Source organism: Triplophysa dalaica, chromosome 22 (genome assembly GCF_015846415.1).
Source record: "Triplophysa dalaica isolate WHDGS20190420 chromosome 22, ASM1584641v1, whole genome shotgun sequence".
Lineage (NCBI taxonomy): Eukaryota > Metazoa > Chordata > Actinopteri > Cypriniformes > Nemacheilidae > Triplophysa > Triplophysa dalaica.
In genome coordinates this window covers 4,612,969-4,636,268 of record NC_079563.1, presented here as the reverse complement: position 1 = coordinate 4,636,268, position 23,300 = coordinate 4,612,969, and the positions used below count along the sequence as shown (strand labels likewise).

Genomic DNA, 23,300 nt, shown 5'->3' with positions numbered 1-23,300 from the left:
CTTTGGCAATGAACGTGTTTACATAAAGATGTTGAAAAATCTTTTATATACAAATGAGTTTTATTGATGAAGATATGATTTGATGTAGAGCTCTGTCTCTGATGAGAGCTATTAAAACACACTACACACACCTGTCCTTCTCTGGCGTGTGCCCACTAAATACCTCCTAAACACATTTGCTCAGCTGCTGAAGACAACTGCAGGAACTGTGGATCAGGCTTCCCCCTCAGCTCCCACTCACAGGATCATAAGAAGTCCATTGTTGCAACCATGTTCACATTTCAGGGGTTTATATGCTAAAATTCCTGTTGCCAAGACATTCTGCAGATGATTTATCTCAGCGTCGTATTGCAAGTGCTCGGTTATATCTGAAGTGATCTGCTTTTCTTCAGAATAACTTTGAAAAAATTGCATGTAGAATTAGTTGACAGAGAGGTTTTTGGTGTTCTTGTGTGTTTGTTCCGTAGGATGTTTGTCTTAAACATTAATTATGGTGATCATTGCTGTAAGGCACTGACCACTGCCCTTTAGGAATTCCTCCTGTTAATGCCCAGCTGAGGTGGGTACAGCAGCCGAACAAGAAGTATTACAGCACTACTCATGTTAATGGATAACTCAAAGAATTGCAGTTAAAAAATCTAATTCAAATTCAGTTTATGTAAAGAAGATAATACATAATATCAGTAATTTTCATTAGAATACAATTTTAAATAAAGAATGTAGTGATTTTAAAGTTGTATCAAGTAGCACGAAATGTAAAGAAAAACTTTCAGCACTTTTTCTTCACATCAGTTTATTAGGTCAATGAGCTGTTGACTGGTTCAGAGTTTATGAATGGAGCTGGGTAATGTGAGGTTGTCGTGTTAACAGATGAATGAAGACGCTTACAGAAGACAGACTGTGTGTGTGGTGGCCACAGATGCGCTCTCTGTATATCTTCATCTATATTTGACTCATCACATGTTTTCATTGTAAAAGAGGTTTAATGTGTGACACTAGTGTTTTATTGTTTGTGGATGTTGTTTTATATATGATCTGAGCCCTATGATCCCACCGGTCAGCTCTGCTACTTATTTGATGGTATTGAGTGTAAATTAAGAGAAGGATCTGAATGAACTCTGAAGGCTGTGTGTATTATTGTGTGAGTGTGTATTATTCAGCTTTCTTTCCTGATCTGTCACTGAGTTTTGATAGATTGTAGCAGCTGCCTCTTCATCTCTTCTAGACACAATCTACCATTGTATGAGTTTCTTCTTACTCACTGTGGGTTAAACTCTAAACTCTGATGAACTCATACCGGACACTGTAAAACTCACTTTTGTTGTAAGCTACTATAACACCACATGATGCATTGGGTGTACAGAAGGGGTTCTAGCTCAACAGCAATGCAGTAAAAGATAGCTCTTCAGGAAGATAGTTTTTGATGGATTATTGAGATTTCCTCAATTTAAACCCATTTAATATTGGTGCTGTGAATTTCTGGTAAAGTAATAAAACAGTCTGCAGGTGGCAGTGTTGCACATTCATGAATTCAAGCATTGTATCAGTCCTAAAAAAAATAAGTTTTGCTTTCAGATTATGTGGCCTTGAACTCCCTAGTTGGCCACATGGTTGTGTCACTCAGAATTATTACAGACCACACAGTTACATACTCTAGACTTAGACACCCCACACAGACGCAGCAGTGATTTTGTGACGGTATTGATGATTTTGTGTATTATGAGTTACATGTTGTCAATATAACAGTAGTTCAGAAAGATGTGTCTAAATGATTGGGCCCATTGAGGCTGTGTATATCGAGAAAGGATGAGGTCAAGCACTGAACCTTGAGGTATCCCATTAATTAGCTCATGTGACAAACACTCTCCTACAATTTTACAGCATCTGTCTGTAGTGTCACATAAGCTGGTTTTGATTAACATTTTTATGACAGTTATTCTGCATTTATTTTGTAGAAGCACATGTACAAGTGAGAACATGTCTGTACAGGTGGTCAAAATCTCACGGGCCACACAATATTGTAAACTTGCAAACAACATAAAAACTGATAACCTGCTTGTGGGAATATCAATAGAGATTCCAAAGTAGTTAGTGTAGTGGTATATTATACAATATACGCACATTGTTTATTATAATTTGACCTATATTTTAATAATCTACACAATAATGACCAAAATATTTTACAATCTACACAATAATGTAGTGGCTTGTAGATGTATTTTCAAAACAGCATCATTTGAATGGCAATACACAAAACAAATGAAATAACACTAAACTAATGAACTGATTGAAATTGGAATACATTACAATACAGCTGAAGGATATAACAGTATTCACATTAGTATATTAAATTGTCTCTAAATTACACTTGAATATACTAATGTTAATACTGTTATAACTGCTTGTTATTTGCAGTGTTTTAAAGGTGTTTCATGGTATTAATTTAAAATCATAAGAAACATCTTGGTCTCAAATGAGCAAGCATATTGTGATAACAATCTCTTAGCGCTGTTATATATTTAAATACATTTCTATAAAAATATGACTTTTTATATAAAATATGAATGTAAAAGCACTATTGTTTTAAATATAATTATCTGTCACTCTTGGTGGCTTTGTTCAGTAATATCAAAGACACTTTTTCCACAGGAAATGTGGAAAAACCCTCGGCCTCTCAGAATAAACACTGAGCTCACTGTCATTTCCATCACGACTAGTCGGTAAGATAAAGAACGTTTATGTTTTTTTTACCTTGTAGCAATTTGTGATGTTTTATGACATTGCCACATTATTTATGCTGTAAACAAAAGTGAGCTGATTTAGTCACTGTCATTTACTGATTGTAAAATGATAAAGACCTTTGATAAAGCTACTTTATACCAATACAAAACTTGACAAGCTAAAAGTTCAAGTGAAGCTCCCTCTTTAGTTACACTATTAGTTTACTCACACTATCTAATGTGTCAGATATTTATCAGATTATATAAATGATAAAGGATTCAGGAACAAAATCGTTTACGCAACTGTAAACAAATGTGCATCAAAACAGCATTTAATAAACAGCGGTATTTGACCAAATATTTATTTCATTGAAGTCATTAAAGAATAAGTGAGTCATTGAAATGAAGAGTCTGAACCAGAGACTGGAGTGGTTTATTGTTTCCTATGTTTACTTCACTTTAAGCCGTGTGTGTAATACGGTGAAACAAAACAGTCATGAATCTTTGTGTCATACTCTGCTGCTCAGAAAAAAAGCGTTTTACTGGAAACTATTAGTTTTCATATTTAAAAGTTGCTTGGCATTGCTGCTTTAGGTACAGTACTTCAGTTTATCCCCAACATCATTATTAACAAACCATTTTATCTGTCTTAAATGATCAACATCTTCAATGTATACACGGGTGAGAAGTTTAGACTCTTTCAACACATTCAGTTTTCACACAAAGAAACACATACATGTATTTACTTAATATTATATGCTATATGAGAATTGGTCACACTTTATTTTAAGGTCCAATTCTCTGTATTAATAAATCATTAACTATGACTTTTGCCTCAGTAAATACTATTTTGTTGCTTATGAATAGTTAGTGAGGTACTTGTTAGGTTTAGGTATTAGCTAGGATTAGGGAAGTAGAATGTGGTCATGTTGAATATGTGCTTTATAAGTACTAATAAACAAATAGGCATCTAATAAGCAACTAGTGAATAATAAGAATTGGTCCCTATACTAAAGTGTTACCAGAGAATTATATTTACATGTATTTATTTTAGTGAAAACTTATTTGATTGAGTGAGTCATGAACACAACAATCCTCCAGTATATTCTTTAGTGTGTTTATTTGACTGAAAGTGTGTGTGGAAAGTCCCTCTGCATCATCACTTCATGAATCTCCTCAGCGGTGTTTGCACACACAGGTGTTATTAAATGAGTGCTGGCCGTCTGTATAATCAATACTGGACTTATAGTGCTGTATACTATGAACACACTGCACCTGCGTGACAACACACAGATCATCAGAATGGTGCTCAAAGTCTCCAGGAGGTGGCGTTGTCTTCTCTCACTACAGCCCTCACTCTGATTGTCTGAGAGCAAATGCATCTTTAAGCATCTTCTGGATGACTCCAGCCAAACTTCCTCAGAGAAGAAGATATATTCAAGCCATACAGAGATATGGAATGATGATAATGATGATGATTTTCAAGAGCTCAAAAAAAAACAGATCTGAAATAAATCCGTCACCATGAATTCTAATGTCTCTATGCAGAAATGCACGCGCCGCAGGGATGGGTGTTTGTTTTGCAGGACGTCAGTGTAGTGGTCATGAGTTAATGTGAAGGTGACTGGACATTTCCACAGCGGTGAGTGGGTGAACGGGTTTGTTTGAAACATCTTTCCTGTTGTAAGTCACCCGTCCGCCTCCTCTTGTCAGTTCCTCATGCAAATGTTAGGATGAGAATGTGCAGGTGCTGACCCTCCAGGAGGATTTCTATACAGCTGAAGATCTCATCTAAAGGGTGGCGAGGTCTTTTTAGAACTAATGTGTCACTATATGAGTAACCCACAAACATACAGCACATTTACACAAACTCAAATGTTCAGTCCATCTTTCCAAAACACGACTGTTTGATCAGTCTGAATACACATATTGAAAAAAACATCATTTACATATTTACCACTCACTCACCTCTGGTAATGAATACTGAGCGAGAAACTATCTGAAAATACAGCAGTCACAGATCTGAGAACAGATTATGATTCTCCATTCATAACATTTCTAGAAAATTCCTCATCTGACTGTTTTGTACTTTACTCTCAATCATTCAGTGTTCATTTTCACTGGAGATGTACGAGATTGTGTGCATTTACAGTTAAAATTAATACAATAATAATGTAACAATCGTTATTTACTTGAATGTATTCAGGAGATCTAAGTGGCAACATCATTAAGGAGAGAAATGAAAGTCAGGTTTGATGGATTTGTAGCTCTGATGGAACTAAACCTCATGTCATGTCATGTATGTGAATGAGCAGATGTCTCTGTCGAGAGGATTCAGTTTAAACACAGCTGATATCACAATCAGATGAAGTGAGAATGATGGAAAGGTCTTTTATTGGAGAATAAAACAACAAGTGAGAAAGTGATCGATGTTCATGATGAGTGGGTTATGTCCGTGGTTTTAGGTTTAAAAGTTCAGATTTTGATGTAGAGTTCATTTCATTTCTTTTACACAACGAAGTTTCATGAAATGCTACTCAGACTGTCATGTTTGCCTTGTGAAAAACACGTTCAGCCGTCGCAAATGAGTGGACTTTTGAAAAGCAGATTTCTTTTTTAGCCAGAAATAGTCTGCTCATCATTTCATCTCATTGATGTCTAGAAGATATAATTGAGATACTGAATATTTATCTGTCAAATGAAATCTGTCATCGAGGCTCCTAACTTCTGTTGTATTTATTATGCTGGCCCAACCTACATTTGAAATGTAAAACATTATGTCTGATGTGAAGCTGCTCAGTTTTTCAGCGTGCAGACCGCAGCTCAACCCAACCCCCCGTGTATGTGTGTGATTGCATTGTGTTCATGTTGTTTTTTGTTGAGTGCACTTTTCCTTGTGTTAAACCTGTGTTTATTAAACAAGCTAAAACAACTTCACTTTCATAAATGTTGAACGGAAACATTGCATTATGGGACACTGTGGACATCTGGATGAGAGAGAGAAAGAGAGAGAGAGAGAGCTTTAATCTTCAGGATGCTAAAGCCGGAGGCTTGTGTTTTTTTCTGGCTCTCACAGAAAGCATAATATTTACGGTGGTCCTATAATTATAGTTTTTAGTTTTTTTGTTTTGTTTTGATGACCTTTTATGGCAATGAAAAACATACACCTGCAAAATGTGTCCGTAGCTTTAAACTCCCACACACACACCGTTCACGAAGTTCACAAAATATTTACTCCAGTGAAGACGCTTTAACGCAAGATAACAAAATGAAATGAGTCATCCGCAGATGGACATGTTGTGGATTAGGAACAGACTGTTAAGATATAAAACAAAACAATTCAAATGAATAAGAGCTCTGAATAGATTGGGAACGTCTTTAATACTCTTTAAAAAGCTTATCAGGGTGACACCTCAAGAAGCTGAATGATCAAATGACAAGAGAACCAATCTGCAAATTCTAGTCAAAGGGTGAAAATATAACATACAGTAAATAATATACGTTTAGATGAATTTAGATGCTTTTAGTCACAGTATAATTCCCACAGCTGTCTTTGTTTATAGTTTTGATGAGTTTACTAATATAAAACAAATGTAAACTCAAATGATTTTCAGCTTTTCTATGTTGCCACACGGCATGAGTGATAAAAAGACATTTGTTCCTGATTCTAGTTTTAATGTTCTATACTGTAGGTGTTTATAACTTTGATTATGGAAATAGCAGCTGGAGATGTTTGACCCTTAGCTGTAAAATGTATCCAAGACAACAAAACCCAAATAAGTAAGAGGAGAGGAATATTATAGATAATGTTATGATGGATTCATGTTCAAACAGGCTTTTCGCATACACTTCTCGCCCCTCCTAGAAACTCACAGGACAGGGATGTAAAACACTCTTTTGTGTGTGTGTGTAAGTTCTTGCTCTTTCCTGAACATCTAAAGTTGTGTTGATTTTTCGTGCTCGTAGGCGATTCTGTCTGATCGTCACACATGTAATGATGAAGGGTGTAATCCTGTGCTCTCATTCTGGATGTAACATGTAAATTCAGGTCACTTTAGCAATAATATTACAAATGATTGGGGGATCATAAGAAATCTTCACTTTATTTTGTGTTTGTAAAGCAGAAGAGCAGATCTGTGAGGCGGGGGGTGGCAGGTATGGATGATGTTTTGTGGAAAGAGGGGGTAGTCGGGTCGTACGCATCTTCACATGTAGGCGTCATGTTTATACAGATTGCGATCATGGAAAGTCTGTTATATTTCTCAGAAAAGTCCTCTGGAAATTTGCTCCCTAAGTGCCTTGAACTCACTACTATAAATTGTTTGTTCAGAGAGTTTTGGCGTAGGTGAGGAGAAGTCACCAGTTGCGTATCTCTGTCACTTCATGTTTACAGGAGATGAAGGCATTGAGTAATTTGTGCGCGTACTACACAATGTTGGGACATGAATCATATATCTATATACATGTGTGTTTATATGTTGTAGTGTGTTGCAGATGGGTAACATGGCATGGTTTCAGGTCTTTGAGAGCAGAAAGATTGAGGGTGACCCCCCGGAAATGTTGACAGGTTTGCCCTCACGCCTCACTTATATGACATAAAGATTCTCCCCTGATGTGCTCATACATGACACCAGATTCAATTCAAATAAAAATGTTTGTGAATTTGAAATGTAAAGAGATCTGAGTGATAAATTAAAGATGATAACTTCAGATATCTTTGCTTCTTGTGTGTCCTGTCGATTTGACATGAGATATTTGGTTAAGAGACACGACCTCTGCACTTTTCTACAACTATATATTCATTCTCTCAGGACATATTTTGTCACGGGCACAGATTTATGACTTATGCTAACTCATCACTAATTTCTGTGACGTTTCACCTCTTTCTAGTATTACTTCCATTAACATCAGGCAGACCTTCGTATGTGTGTTTATCAGTATTATTTCATTTTCCTTCAGACTAGATAGTTGTTTAGAGCCTAAAGAGAAAAGTGAAAACTAAAGCAGATAGTTTGTTTGAGCGGTCAGGTATAACAAGTAGATTTCATCACACACAGAGTACAGTAATGCTGTGGAGCTGTGTCTAAACACACACACACACACTTGTGGTGAATAGTGCTGGAGGAAATGAATGTGTACATACAGTAAAGTAATCCTCATGTCAGAGAGAGAGCGTGTTTAAAGAATTCCTTGAACTTCATCCATCTGTGACGCATTAGCATTTGTAAAGGAGGAAGGAGTCTTGGACCTGGCCCACCCAACACCCGCCTGTCAGAAACCGCCGGAGACACCAGAGTTTCACTCGACACCCACTGACTGAAACTGAAAGCATTCACCTGAACCCGCTCACGGCTAACAGACACTTTCATTAAACAAGATCTGCTGTAAATCTATGACAGGATCATATACGGCGACAGTCACATGCCATGAACGAGATCACAGATCTCTATCAGAGAACAGCATGAGCTTAATGCATGTCTGGTCCTGTCAAGCTTACTGTGTTTTCGTCATCGCTGTGTCGTCACGTCAAAGGAAAAGAAAAATGATACGAGTATAATTGACACAATTCCACTTTGCAATGAGGTTGTACAGTGTTCGTTAAAATGAATTAATAGGGAGCAGTATAGTTTTGAGCATTTCCTAATGTTTCATGTCAGTTGATTGGGCGTTAACTAATGTTTACAATTTGATATTGTAAAATGTATTAGTAAATACTGAAATTAACATGAACTAATATGAATAAAAAAAAATATATATATATATTGTTTTTGTTAGTTTATGTTACCTAATGCATTGACTATGGTTAGCAAATACAACCGTATTGTAAAGTGTTAGCAATTATACTTAAAGATGTTAAAATAATAACAAGTGTTTATTGTGATATACAGTCGTGGAAAACATGAAGAGACCATTCCAAATGGTGACGTTAGCATCATTTCTAGATGTATTGTGTTGATTTCAGTCTAGTGTGTGTTAGATTTCAACAAAACCAAAGCTCAGGAGTGACATAAAGTCATTTTAATGATTATTTTAAATTCAAAATATACCACAGTATAAATGGTTAATTGAGAAAAACGGAAGAGAATGTTGTGATGGTCTCTTTGATGTTTTCTGTGGCTGTATGTTATATGAGTGTCCATAAACTGTTTTTAAATAAGTAGGAAGATCCCTAACAATTGGTTTGTCCTATTCTGTCATAATTTGCATATGATGATGTAGTTTCCTCTAGAAGCTCATAAAACTAAAAAGCAAATAAAAAACATATTTCCTCTTTTGGCTAAAAGAGCTGTTAACAGTAGAGTGGATTGATCTGTCAACACTGTTACACAAACATTATGGCCACACATTTTTAATAAGTAATTTTGACTAAAACACGTGGACATTTATTTAAAAACCATGTGCTCAACAGTTCTAGACAAACATGTTGAGGATAGGTCAAGGCCAAAATAAATAAAAGTAACTGTCAACTGTGTTACACAGTAATCTTGAGATCAAAAATAAAACTGTTGGATATACTTATGTTTTGGGAAAAAAGGGAAAAACTTTCTCACATTTTACAAATCTGAAATGCGTATATAATTGTGGAGCAGTATGTTCAAAAGCCAGAAGCTCAACAGTTCTGTTTATATAAAAAGAAATCATTGAAATGCAAAAGAATGAAAGACGGCGATGAGTGAGCACACACACGCACAGACACACCCACACACAGACGGACAAATGTGACACATGAAGCGTTGGTCCCGCCTCTGGTGCAGTAAAACACACATGCTCACCTCACAGACACTCTACTGCACAGTTGGCCACCGGAGCGAGCGCGCGGAGAACTTTCCATCCAGAGACTGACAGCTGAACGGAGCCGAGAAATCCCACATCCAGACTGCAGAATGTCTGAGAAGAAAGCCAATAAAGATGGAAAAAGAGGAGATAAGAAGAAGCAGAAAGACTCTGCGAAAGCAAACCCGTCCGACAGCTCTCCGCCAGGTAACCGTCACTCTTCTGCCAGTTTTGTGAATGGATCGATAGGTTGAGTTGACTGAGACGTCTGAGTACATGTGAGGACAAAACTGTGAGCTGATGACTGAAGCCATGAGGTGCTACAGATCTAAACTTCAAAATGATTATTTAATGATTTTTTCTGCTTTTGGCCTCTGAGCCACGAGAGCGACCACCAATACATGTGTGCGTCTCAGGCCACATATCTGATGTTATTTGTAGTCATATTTTGTTGACTTGTAGTCAACTTGTAGTGATTTTGTAGTTATTTAATGTTTAGTGTAGTTTACTCATTGACGCATTTGTTGAGTCGTTCTTAAGTGTCCGTGTAAGATTTCATATAAAGGCCCAAACGCTGGCGGTTAATTTTTAATATATTTTTGACAGATGCGCCACATGGCTAACTCACATGTCACATATTCTCACAGAAAGAGGTCGGTGTGGATTTCTCAGGACTGATTCATTTGCAAACTCAAACATGTTCACGCAAGCTTCAGATGAAACTCCAGAGCCGCACGCTCTGTATGAAGCTGCCAGATGAAGAAGAGATTGTGGGAGTGTTAGTGAAACTAGTGCTTTGACATTTGTCAGTTCACGCACACACACACAGTTGGGTTTAATGGGAATTTTCCATTGACATACTGCCTTTTATACTGTTCAAGCTGTTAGGGATGTAACAATATCAAAATCTCACCGTATGATAATACTTTAGTATAAAATCCACAGTACGATATTTATTGCAATGTTTAAGATGAGAAGTGATGAGTTGTGAACGCAACATAAGAATCATCATTTCTTGATCCTCTAATCATAACTGTTGTTCAGAGGTGTGAGTTATAGTATGAGATGGCTCAAATGACCTCAAAATGCCTTTTATAAAATAAAATAATTGCACCAGATGGACCTTGACAGAGATAACATCTATTATTCTTTCTAACATTCTCTATGTTAATGCCCTGGAAGAACTATTGTTTCCTACAGTCATGTGACCACCATAATATTGTTACATCCCTAAAAGCGGTATATTACATCCCATAAATCAAACTTTCTTCACTTTTGCATGAAAGATAAAAGATTATGTAGTTTGATTTATAAGCTGTTGTTCTCAGTGAGATGAAGATGAGGGGTTTATTGGAGTATTTGGACAACATGTTGGGTAACATACGCTGATGTATTTGATGCCTGTGTTCTTGTTATTTCTGCACACTTCATGCTTGTCAAGCAGTTAATGGGATTTGAGGACACAAATCTGTGTAATGACATGTGTAAATAACGTAAACATGGACATCGCTTAAAAAACATTCTAAATGATAAAAAGAAAAGTTAATCAAAAAGTTTTCAGTGAGTTTAGGGGTTCGGGAAAAGAATATACAGTTTGTATGGTATAACAATCATGGCGTCTACGGAGAGTCTTCATAAACCACGTATAGGTTTGTGTGTGTGTGTGAAGTTGTTTGGGAATGACTTCATTCTTCCATTGAACATCACATTGGGACCAGTTGCTTAAAATCACTGCAGAAATGAGTCAGACAAGTGAAATGAGTTCTGAAAGAAACTGATGATATTTCTGAATCTCATGTGACATGATTATTATTCTACACAGTGTATGTGTTCATACGGTTATAAGAATGATATGTAATTCAGTCCCAGAGGAGGATGTTCTTGCTCAGATGATGCTCTTTTATAGCTGAAGAGATTTGATGGAGTTCTCAGCTGTACTTGGTCTCAGATGGTCCTCTTAAAAGTGCTCAGGAGAAATAATGAATGAAGGTGTCTGGAGGTGTAAATGAATGTAGATTGTAGAGGTGAAACTTCGGCGCCTCATAGACAGAGTGGAGCAAAAATAAAATAAACGAGCGGAGGAAAGATACATGGCCGAAGCAGAGAAATCTGCGCGACCCAAGTCATCAAAGGTGCGGGAGCATTTCACACGAAATAAACAGAAAAAGTGTGTTAACTGGAAAGTATGCTAAAGCGACATGGCATTGCACGGGAGCAACACGGCAATGATCCAGCACCTGAAACGCAAATATGTCTTTGATGAGGAGGAAGGGAGTTCAACAGCAGGTTAAGTCACTACAGAATCCTACTTTTGTTCCGTTTTAAAGTGAGAAACGTAATGTCCCCGGTGCTGATGTTTACTCGTTATCTATGGAAGCAAATAAGAGACATAATGTTTTGAAATTTAACAGCCTATGAATATTTGATTTTGAATTATTTTACTTTGGAAACCATGTATCTGAATTTATTTGTTTCGAATTTACCTCTATGGAATTTAAATATGAAAATTCTTGATTTCCAATTTAAAAACCTCAATTTATTGCTCACAAATTCAGATACAAAAAAAAATCAACTTACAGAATTTCTGATAAAATACATTCAGATTGATCAAATTTGATTGCTCTTATTCAGATCTCAAATTTCAAGTTAATACTTTTCAAAGAAAACATCTGTCTCAACTGGGCTCAACTTTTTTTCCTATCCTGGGTAGCCCGGATGTTACCATGTGAATATTTAACTTGAATTTTTCGATCTGAATTTGAGCATTCGAATTAGACAGATGTTTTCTTTGAAAAGTATTAACTTGAAATTTGAGATCTGAATAAGAGCAATCAAATTTGATCAATCTGAATGTATTTTATCAGAAATTCTGTAAGTTGATTTTTTTTTGTATCTGAATTTGTGAGCAATAAATTCAGGTTTTTAAATTGGAAATCAAGAATTTTCATATGTAAATTTCATAGAGGTAAATTCGAAACAAATAAATTCAGATCCATGGTTTCCAAAGTAAAATAATTCAAAATCAAGTATTCATAGGCTGTTAAATTTCAAAACATTATGTCTCTTATTTGCTTCCATAGTTATCCAGCTTGACAAGCATGACAAGTTAGCGTTAGCTGGTTAATAACAGTAGTAAAGCAGGGCTGGTATAGTTACATTGCACTTTGCATTGCAAGACTAAAGACACGTTTTTATTCAAAAAAAGCTTTTCTTACTTAGTAATTTTGTCTCGTTTCCAGTCCAAATATCTAAAAAATCTTAAATCAAGATTACTTGACAAGAAAAATGGCATGAGAAAATTAGGTAATGCTTAAAACTTCTGCTTGAGATTATATCTCATTAAGATTATTTTTCCTACCCCATTGGCAAATAATTTTGCTTGTTTTAAGCAAACAATCACTTAATTTTGAGGTGTTTTTTCAGAAAACAAGACATCATTTCTTATGCTATGTCATGTGTCTAGTAAATGTATCTTGATTTAAGATTTTTTTGATATATGGACTGACAACAGGACAAAACTGTCCTGTAAGAGTTTGTGCATCTGGTAGTGTGTGCATCTGCAGTGTAGTTTAGAGAGCAAGTTCTGACATTCAAACAAATCTGATTTGAATTGTTCTTTATTTTTTATAAATTATTAATTGTTCTAAAAGCTCAGGTGGCAGTTTAAAAAAAAAAAATAGTTGGCAAACATGTGTTTGTTTTTTGTGTTAGTCAACACTATTATTTTATTTTATTATTATATTTACTATTATTATAACAGCTCAGGGATGATCAAGGAGCAACACGTTTGTGCACTTTCGGAAGATTAAGTTCGGTTTTGAATAAAGGGTTGAAAATGAATGCTTTTCTTGGTTTTGTTTTTTTATCCGATTCATCGAATAATCTAAAAAATTATCAATAGATTTATCGATTATTCAAATAATCGTTAGTTGCAGCCCTAGATGTAAGCTCTGAAATATTGTGCAGTACAGTATGAGCATCTGTGTGTCTGAAGCGTTGAGATGATTCTGGTGAATGTGGACTCAGTTGTGCAGTCTAACACACAGTGTAGGCGTTTCCCCAAAGGGAGTGGGTCTGTGACATACAGAAACAGCTGAAGACCACCGGATACACACACCACACGACAGTTCTTCAGCACACAACAGATCCGCAGGAGTGTGTATGTGCGTGTATGGTGTGTTGAATTAAAAGTTTGTGAGGTCCACAGCATGGCTTTGTGATAAAACATGGCAGACTGGGTTAAAGTGTTTATTGCTGGTTTCATGAAGCGTATCACACTTTGAAATGAGATGTGAAGTTGTGAGAGTGAGGTTGTGTTCACTTTCACATGTGATTCACAACTGAGCAAACTGTGTCACAGGTCTGAGGAAAGTAGAGATCAGAAATGCAGAATAATATTCACATTCACAAAGAAAACTCTGCCAAACCTTAAATTCACACGTGTGTGTAAATGTTTGTCTAGGATGAGAGATTTAGATGTGTTTCATGATGTTTCAGTGGATGGGATCACACATCACACACAGTCATGACATGTCTACTGATGTACAGTGAGTTTGGGTTGATGTTCTCTCTGAGAAACCTTTCATATCTTCAGCTTCAATCTATACTCGCCTCATGAGATTAGGTTTGATTTTATTGAGAGAATAACAGAACTATTGTCTGGAGTGCAGATGTGTTGTTTATGTGGAGTATTATTGTGATTAATCTGGTGTAAAATAAGATCTGTAAATACTGGATCATTCTTGATCAACAACATTTTCATTGTAATAAGAATGAGTTTTCAAATTGAGACAGTTGGAGGAAATGTTTCATTACATCATTTATTACAACGCAAAAAAGTAATTTTTGTCCCTGTGTCCCTGTTTGTGTGTGTGTTTGTCTCTCAGCTGAACCCAAGCTGAAGGACCTGCGGAGCAGCTCTATACAAGACGGAAAGAAGATGATCCTGAAGTGTGAGCTGGTGTCTGGAAACCCAGAGCCCAACTTCAAGTGGTACAAAAACGGAAAACAACTGGCAGGCAAAAATAAACCCAAGAGTATAAAGATTAAGAGAAATAAACAGAAACCGTAAGTGCCTTCAGGCCAACTACACCTGTGATGAGAATGTGATTGATCTGAATGGTGTTGAGACTGAAGTGTTAAAGTGAGCTTTGATATGTGATGATGTACGTGAGCTTGTGAGCTGAATCAGTGAGATGATCTTACACTTTCTCAACAACAAAACTAATGTTACGAGACATTTCCACAGGAAGAAAATCTCAGAACTATCCATCAGGAAGTTCACGGAGGCAGACGCGGGTGAATACAAGTGTGAGGCTGTCAACAGTTTAGGAAAAGCAAACACATTTGCCAACATAACCGTCATGAAAGGTAAGCAGCATTTCATATATATCACACCAGACATATTTGGGTCTTAAACTTGACTTGTTGATCTTCCGTCAGTCGGTCGATCGATATCTTATACTATAGAATATTATAATGAATCTGACAGAGTTACTGGTATATGTCAGTATCATTTCATGTGTCTGGAACAGAGAGTATTGTGTGAGGAGCAAGAGATCCATCACATGTGATAGTTAATATCAATATAGGATTTCTGAAGGAGGAAAATTCTTCTTCTCTCAACCTCAAGTGCTTCTCTATCCAACACACCACACCCTTATATCCCCTTATCTCTCTCTCTCTCTCTCTCTCTCTCAATTTTCAATTTCAATTTCGTGTTTCAGTCCCGGTTTCATTGTGTCTCCTCTAAAAGGCAGCCATTTTGCTGTGGTTTTACCACTCAAGGGGGCGTGTCACAGCAGGAAAGTGACATATCCTCTGTCGATGGTAATGAGGACGAGGGTGTGTGAAGGATCATGGGTAGTGTAGTCCAGGGGGCGAACAGAATGGGAACTGTGACAAAGATAATAGTCAGCAGAATTATGAAATCACAAAAACAGTTATATAAAATGTAGAGAAAAACATAGAGTTGAAATAGAAAAGAGCCTTTAATCTCCACCATAGCTGCTGTTTCAATATACTGTAATTAGTTGATATTAATAAGATTGTGCGTATGACAATGTTATTACAACAAATGATCATATTGTCAATCATTCAGCTCCAGTAATCTGGTTGTCACTTTTATTCATTGGATTATTGAAGATGAGCTCATTGTGTTTTGTTCAGGCAGTAATGCTTTAGGTATTTCATGTAGGTTTGGTGTATGAGCTCATGTGGTCTTGTTTCACAGCTGTAACAGAACAAGACAAGATGTCATTCATGTGCTATTTGAAGCGATATCATTCAATAACAGTCTCTGGATACACTGATGATCTGAACAGGTCAGTTTTCAATTACAGCGTCTAGACGTGAGCGGCGGTCTACAGAGAACTGACCATTAGTGATAGACCAAACATGAAGCGATAAGAAGTGGTTGTGAATTACATGATGATGAAACCTGACGGTTCTTCATGTGTTGTTGAGTATTCCTCTAGCGTGTCCAGCATAGTCCAGATCTTGAGTTTATTTCGTCCTCAGTCACGCCACACACGTCCCTTTGGGAAAAGCTTTGAGACGGAGAACAAGCTGAACCTCAATCGCATGAATAATAACAGAATCCTGAGTGCTCAGACTGCTCCTGGATCAGCTTTATAATCACACATGCACTGACAACACATGATATGACTGACACATGAACATGCACCTGCTTGACTAAAGAAACTTACTTACATAAGGCAAATGAAATGAATTCATTTTTTTATTTAAATGTTTTTATTTTTTATTAGTGGTGGGCCGTTAAAAAAATGTTGCCGTTAATCTATTCTCAAAGTTGGGTTGGCAGCTGGGTCTATACTACGCAAGCTATGATGACTTTCACCTTGATATTTTAGCGCGGATGTATACCAGCTTAACTGCACTGTACGGGGCGAGAACGAGATTTTTCAACTCGCGTGATTCGCGTCATTCGCACCGCCTCATCATCTCATGACCAGGGCTTCATTCGCCCGATTCGCGCCGCAAGTAGGTCTATCGCGTCTTTGCATTGATTTAACATGTAAATCACTCGCGCTTGACGCGCCATTCGCGTTTGGTCTGAACACAACATAACGTTACTGTGAAATTACCACATCAAACGTGACGTGCTAACATGGATGCAGCTTTGAAGCCGCCGGGATGCTTCAGGGAAAATATATTTTTAAGAAGCTTCACAATGGAAACATCAACAAGACTAAGGTTGTTTGCACATTGTGCAATGCGGAATTGGTTTAAAAAAACACTTTCTCTCAGCAGGTAGTGGTCTAGCTTTAGTTGAAACCAGTAACTTTGTATTGAGATCTAATGTATTATGGCTCCTGTATGACATATCGCTTGTTGCTCCCTAACTCTTTGTAAATTGCTTTGGATAAAAGCATCTGCTAAATGACTAAATGTAAATGTACTGTAGGAGCTCTTCCAATCTCAAGTACCACCTAAACGCAAAGCATCCCTTAGCTAATGCGGAAGTAAACACAAATTCATCTTATTGAACATAATTTATTTTCATCACCAATTATCATAGTAGAACAGCTTTCTCAAGCAGTTTGTGATGCATTTTGGAAACAGGAGATGAGCCCCTGGTCTAATGCGCCACCTGGCTTGAGAAACCCGTTCTCAAAGACTTACTTTTTGTCATTATTTGGGTAGCACACATATTCTGAATGCCTTCGGCAGAATTCAAATGAGCCATTTTAATCTAGATTAATCTAGATTAATTTAGATTAAAAAAAAATAATCTATGCCCACCACTATTTTTTATTTTCAACTTTGAAACTCGTATGTCATTTTTTACGAGAGTTGACTGGATGGTGAATAGAGGATTAACGTGACAGATTGTTACAATTTGATAAAAGCATATTCAAGTCAGAGTTAATGCTGTGACGGTGGCTGAGACTACCGAACCTCTGCGTGGTAAAGTGCACGTCACTCTGACAAATATATGTGTAATAAATAATACAGTTGTGTAACAATTGCTAATTGTAGTCTTTCAGTTGTGGATGGTTTTATTTAAAAGATTTCACATTTACATTTGGCAGACACTAATATCCAAAGAGACTTACTTTGCATTATCCTATACATTTGTTTCTAAGTATGTGCAATCCCATGGGATCGAACCCACAACCTTGGTGTAGAAAGCGCTACGTTCTTACCACTGGTGTGTTCGAGTGCGGGCCTTCACGGTAAAACCCAGGTTGTTCGGCAATGGATCTTGTTGTGAAGTGAATAGATAGGTAAAATCAAAACTGCCTACGACCCGCTTGCTAAGTGTCATCTTCTGAACGTGCAGTTAGTGCATCTGTACACATTTTAATCTGGACAATGTCAACATGTCAAATTCCCATCAACGAGTAGGAAAAAGTATCATTTATATGGCAATCTGAATAGGGAAGCCAAGGTGGGTTTAAAAAGTCTGTTTCAAATGGAATTGTTAAGGACTGTAAGGGTTAATACGCCACTGACTGAAGTTGTCACGGTCAACTTTTTTATTTAATATTTAACTTTCTTATATCATTTGAGTTTTCATTATTTATTGATGTTTATTTAAATGTTTTATTTGCTGTAGGGTGCCGTTTCACTAATGGATTTGCACGTAAGGATGTTTCATCCTCATTTATTTCAGATATCATATTTCAATGTCAAGTATCTAACTGTTTAACAATTTCAAGTGTTTAAATAAGTTAAATATTTCTCTGCCGCTCGTCATGTGGTTGCTACACGCAAATATAATATATATAAATAATATATATTTCTCAACCACCGCACGGTTGATATTGTCCATTACCATGGCGGTGGTAAAAAACTATCTTAAGAGTTATAAGAGATTTATTTGAAATTTGATTTGATGCTCTGGTCTCACAGATTGTGGGTGCAATTTCTGTCAGTGTGTGTGTGTGTTTGTGTGATGGATGATCCTGCAGCACTGGCACCAGTCGGTCGGGCGGCTGGAGGTGAGGGCACTAACACGCATCAGACGTGACCGTCTCTCTCTGACTTCATGTGTCTGTCTGCTTCAGAGAGAGAGAGTTTGTGTGTCATGGGCAGGAGAAAGGGAGAATCTATGTCTTGAAAAGCTCATATTGTTTGTGTGTCAGCACAGAATGTTATTGAAATGGCGCTCGAGACCTTTTTGGGTGTTTAATGAAACTTTTGCCTGAGGCATGAAAAGTGCCTCATCTGCTAATGCAGCAGTAACCCGTCATCTGCCAGATGTTCAAATCATCTTTTAAAGATGTGGTGATGTTCCTGAACCAGTATCTGGAGCACTGTAGTGCTGTATGGAGCGGTGATGTTGAAGGTGATTCTGCGAGGGACTCCAGCAGGATGTGAACCATCTGTCCTGCACAGTGTATGTCATTTCCTCAGCAGAGGTTAAAGGTCATGTCTGTTGACCTGACCTCATGATCCTGCACACACACACATCCTCATGGAGACGTGACTCTTACTCTAATGAAACGTGCCCATTCCCCTCTAATCCCTGCTCAACCCATAATGTGTCTGTCCTCTGTGGGTTTCTCATAATCTGACAAAAGAAAACAATGGGATACTTTTTATGATATTCGTTTTATACAATTAATAAACTATAAAAAAATTGGTATGTAATCTCAAAGACATTATTAACAACTTCATATTATTAAATAAAATTAAATATAAAATAAAATTCCTTTTGATATCTTTACTGGCTGAGTATTCAAGTGGCCATACCATGTCAACTATTTGTTATATTTTGGTCGCAGAAAAAAACTTTTTACTGTTAGGGAGTTAAAATAGAACATATAGGGTTATGGTTACATATTTAACGTATTAAATCGCGTTTACAGCTTTCCTGTGGCTCAGTGGTAAGAGGATGAGTCATGTGTTTTGGTTGAAATAATAAAATGTAGTGTCAATAAAATAATTAATTTCTTGCGTTTATCATGTTATAAACAACATTTTGAAGAATATAATATAAAGTAAGGTTTTGATTTGTCATTTACAGCAATAAACACAAACTACACACATGTATTTTTATAATTATAAAAATATGATTTTTCATAATTTCATACTGCGACTTTAGTAATGTGAAGTAACATTCAATTTCAACAGAGATTAGAAAGAGGGCCAGATGTTACAGGTTTATAAAACGGTTAGTTTCAGTCCCCCATTCTGGTTGGTCAACAGCTGTGCTTTATTCACGATGCGACAGCTATGACCACACCCTTAATAACATTAACTAATCGTTCCATTGCTGTTCACAGTCAATTAGGGACGAGAGGCTTCAACTGATTTTACTTCAATTAAGTTTTATTGATATATATTTTTTGGCTTTAATATTTGTGTTGTGTGGTAATCGTTTTATAAAAGTAATAAGGTACTTGAGGCTAGTGCTGTTTCATGGATAAATCACATCTGAAGGGGATGCATGGAACTGTACCGACGCCCTTCAGCTGTGATTTATTCATGATAAACCCAATGCTTACTTTAACCTATTTAAACATATAATTTGAACTTGTTAAATCATTCAGACATTTGTTACAGAATCACCACAATAGATTTAACGCTTCACTGTTCGAAAATAAAAATGTCACTGAAGTACCACAATAGAAACAAATGACAGAGGATTAGAGTGATTAGCCTTTATTTTGACATGTTATCAGAAATGAAGCCTGAAGAATGTGAAGATATAAAATTACAGTTTTCAGTGGGACAGAGTATTTTGCTCTGGAGTCTGAGCCTCATTCAGTATTTATGGGTCACGGCGGGGGTCTCATCCATCTTCCGACCCCTGAGTCAGCGGTTCTTCGGAATGGACAAGCAAACGTGATTACAGTGAAAAGTAAAGGGCAGACTGGAAATATTCCAACATTACTCTAAACAAATCCAATTAACATGAAATAAAGGTTTGGTTAGTGTGATTGGAAGATGTCCACACATAGTTTCTCCTTCTTATGTTCCTCAAGTGATTTGATCATTTTGAGATTATTTTGGATTCAATCAAATGTAATTTGCAGTAAATTTCAGCAGTGCCCCTCATGCTCTTTACATATCAGAGTATGGGTCTTTGAAAAGCCTGTATCGTTCAACCACTAATAGAAACACCAGCATTACATTCCCCTGAGAATCCGCCCGTCACTGTGTGATGTGTGTGATCCTCGGCAGAATCAATGAGAGGTGGACGAGTGAATGGGAGAGAGAGAGAGACTGTCTGCATTCAGCTCTCTCATTCGCTGCTGTTCCTCCTAATTGGATCAAGTGCAGACTTGTCCGGCTCTGCGCATTGTGTTGAGCGTGTGAGAGGAGAGCGATACCAGACAGATGAGCGAGAGAGAGAGAGAGAGAGAGAGGAAGGGTGTGTGTGTGTAATCTTCACTCACATCTCTATTCGTCCCGCATGAGAGTCTTAAGCCACGGGCTTTCACTCTGTTCAGAGGTGCCAGCGCTTTGATCGGATCCGCACCTACCACTTCCGGATGATTCAGCCGTTTTCAGTGGCGGCTGGCGGCTGCACAACAGCATGAATGCGCCCCCCTCCTCTGCCCTCAGGTGAGTGCTGCACCCTCTCCGGACCTCTCTGCCTCGCTCTGATGTGGGATCCACCCTCGGGCTACTGCACGCGTCTGCCTCTGGAGCACATGCTTTATTTATAGACTTTCCTAGGGTGTTGTTCCGCTGCTCTGCCTGAGAGGGTGAGAACAGACCTGGAGGGCTGAAATAAGAGCCAAGGAAGTACTTTCTCTTTAGTAACAAGGTTACTCATCTGAGCGTCGTGTCCGCCGCAGCCCCTTCCCCCTCGCTGGCCATCTGACAATAGAAAGAACACTTCATGAGGCAGCATGCTTAACGCCGCTGTGCTAGAAAGACATCTGGACTGCTGCATTTGAGAGCCGGAACGAGAGAGGGATGAAGTCGGAGGCTACAGAGGACATCTCGGCTGGACTTCCTTCTCAAGAGGCTCTTTCAGAGGTCCTGTCAGAGGTCGCAAAAGAGCCCACCCAAGGTGAGGAGGAGGATGTGGCGGGGGACGGCGACAGCTCTGAGCGTGGCCCTCTGGGATGCTTGCCTGGGGCCGCATGCTGCGTGTGCCTAGAGCTGGAGCAGGTGCGTAACTGCGTTCGGTCGGAAAAAATCTGCATCCTGCCCATACTGGCCTGCTTGCTGAGTCTGGCCCTCTGCACAGCTGGACTCAAGTGGGTCTTCGTGGATAAGATCTTTGAATACGAGCCACCGAGCCACCTCGATCTCAAGCGCATAGGACAGGACCCTAATTTAAATTCAGTCTCGCCCCCCACCTTCAACTCTACCGCGACGACTGCAAACGTCCCAGGACAGCCAAAGGTCTTTGTGGAGGGGGAGTCCACAGGCGGTCCGTTCGAGCCCCCCTCCTTTAAGGTGCCTGTCTTCACATCCACTGCAGCAGTGACTTTTCACACAGATTCTGCATCTCCAACCAGCCCCAAGAGCACCTTCAGACCGCCTCGGAATGACACCCCAAACCAATATCCATCCCAAACTCTGGAGTCTAACGATATCCTTCCCAGAACCTGTAAGTACCACATGACATTTACTGGTTTGTAAGTGAATCTAGAATGTTTTGAAGAGTTGTACTTTCAGTCCGTTCAGATTTACGTTCAAAGCGACTTGTTTGACTATGATGTAAGAGAAGGATGTGATTCCCGCTGTTAAACATGTTATATCTTGTCAGTTGTGGGACATACATTAGTGACTCAGCCCTGTAAGAATAACTGACTCGACCTGGGCGTCGATAGTGACGCAGATGGCCCTTTGAAGCTGCTTGACAATGATTGTGTAAAGTCTGAACATTATCAGCGCTTACCTGCCCACACGAGTGACATGAGGCTGCGGTGCAATGCACGTGTGCTAATGCAGCAGAGCCGCAGTGAGAGGAAGTCACTTCCTGTTGGCTCGGCTCCATTTCAAGGTCAGAGTCTCCACAAAGACGAGCCGAAACGCCTCCAGAGAAAGATGATCGGTAATACTATCTGCTCCGCACCGTAACTTTGAAAGCTGGAAGAATTATAGAGGCTGGAGGACTGCCAGACCTCCACTCTCAGATTGTGGATCTCCCTCCCTTTTCTGTCCCAATTCTTTTTTTCTGCAGCTCTGCCACTTTTAGCAGTGTGAGAGGTTGCACAGTCATCCTGCAGAGTTTCCTCATGATGCTCATTATCATGCAGACAGAGAGCTGATGGGTTCGGTTCTCTGGGACAACAGGATTGTAGAGAAATGGTCTAAGACCACTGGGCATGTAAACGCAGAGCATTTGTGGCATGAGAATCTGATGGCTGATCTTAAATAAAGCCCTGGCACTAATAGGCTAGTGCTTAGCTCTCGCTCGAGAATGTCTTCTCAGAAGTTTTTATGTATCTGTTGTTCAGACGTATGTGTCTTGATCTTCATCACCTGAGTTCACCTCAGCGCTCGGTCGGTGCTAGCTTTATATCATTTGTCTGCATATACACACTTGTGCTGCTGGGAAGCTGAAAGCCCCTCCCTCTACCAGTGCTGTGATCAATGGTCCGGGCCTGAAATGGAAAAGCGATCGGTCGTGTTGGTAATTTCAGTCTAAATCAATAACAGACAGCAGATCAGCTGACTTACAAGGAAGCTTTAGTCCAGTGATGCAGATATGTGGCTAAATGTGTGAGATTAAGATGGAAATATTCTGACATCAGCATGCATTAACACATGAATGTGCACGTGTGGACGGTACATGACAAGCTTGTGTGTGCTATATATACAACTGTTATCCTCATGTTAGCACTTTGATGAATGACAGAGCGAGCACTTGTG

At 38.3% G+C, this 23,300-nt stretch overlaps 1 protein-coding gene across 9 annotated transcripts in view; it reads left to right on the top strand.

Moving 5' to 3' along the window:
• The window catches only part of nrg1 (neuregulin 1), a 53,869-nt gene that overhangs the window by 9,424 nt on the left and 21,145 nt on the right, over nt 1-23,300 (top strand). For 5 of the 9 annotated variants that reach the window (XM_056735953.1, XM_056735952.1, XM_056735950.1 and 2 more), the window contains exons 2-3: nt 14,381-14,561; nt 14,743-14,864. In XM_056735953.1, the coding sequence (XP_056591931.1) occupies nt 14,381-14,561; nt 14,743-14,864 (303 nt within the window). Of the gene's footprint in view, nt 1-9,478; nt 9,702-14,380; nt 14,562-14,742; nt 14,865-19,597; nt 22,033-23,300 lie in introns of those variants that run through there. The other 4 variants (XM_056735956.1, XM_056735957.1, XM_056735954.1 and 1 more) reach the window with 3 other exon arrangements.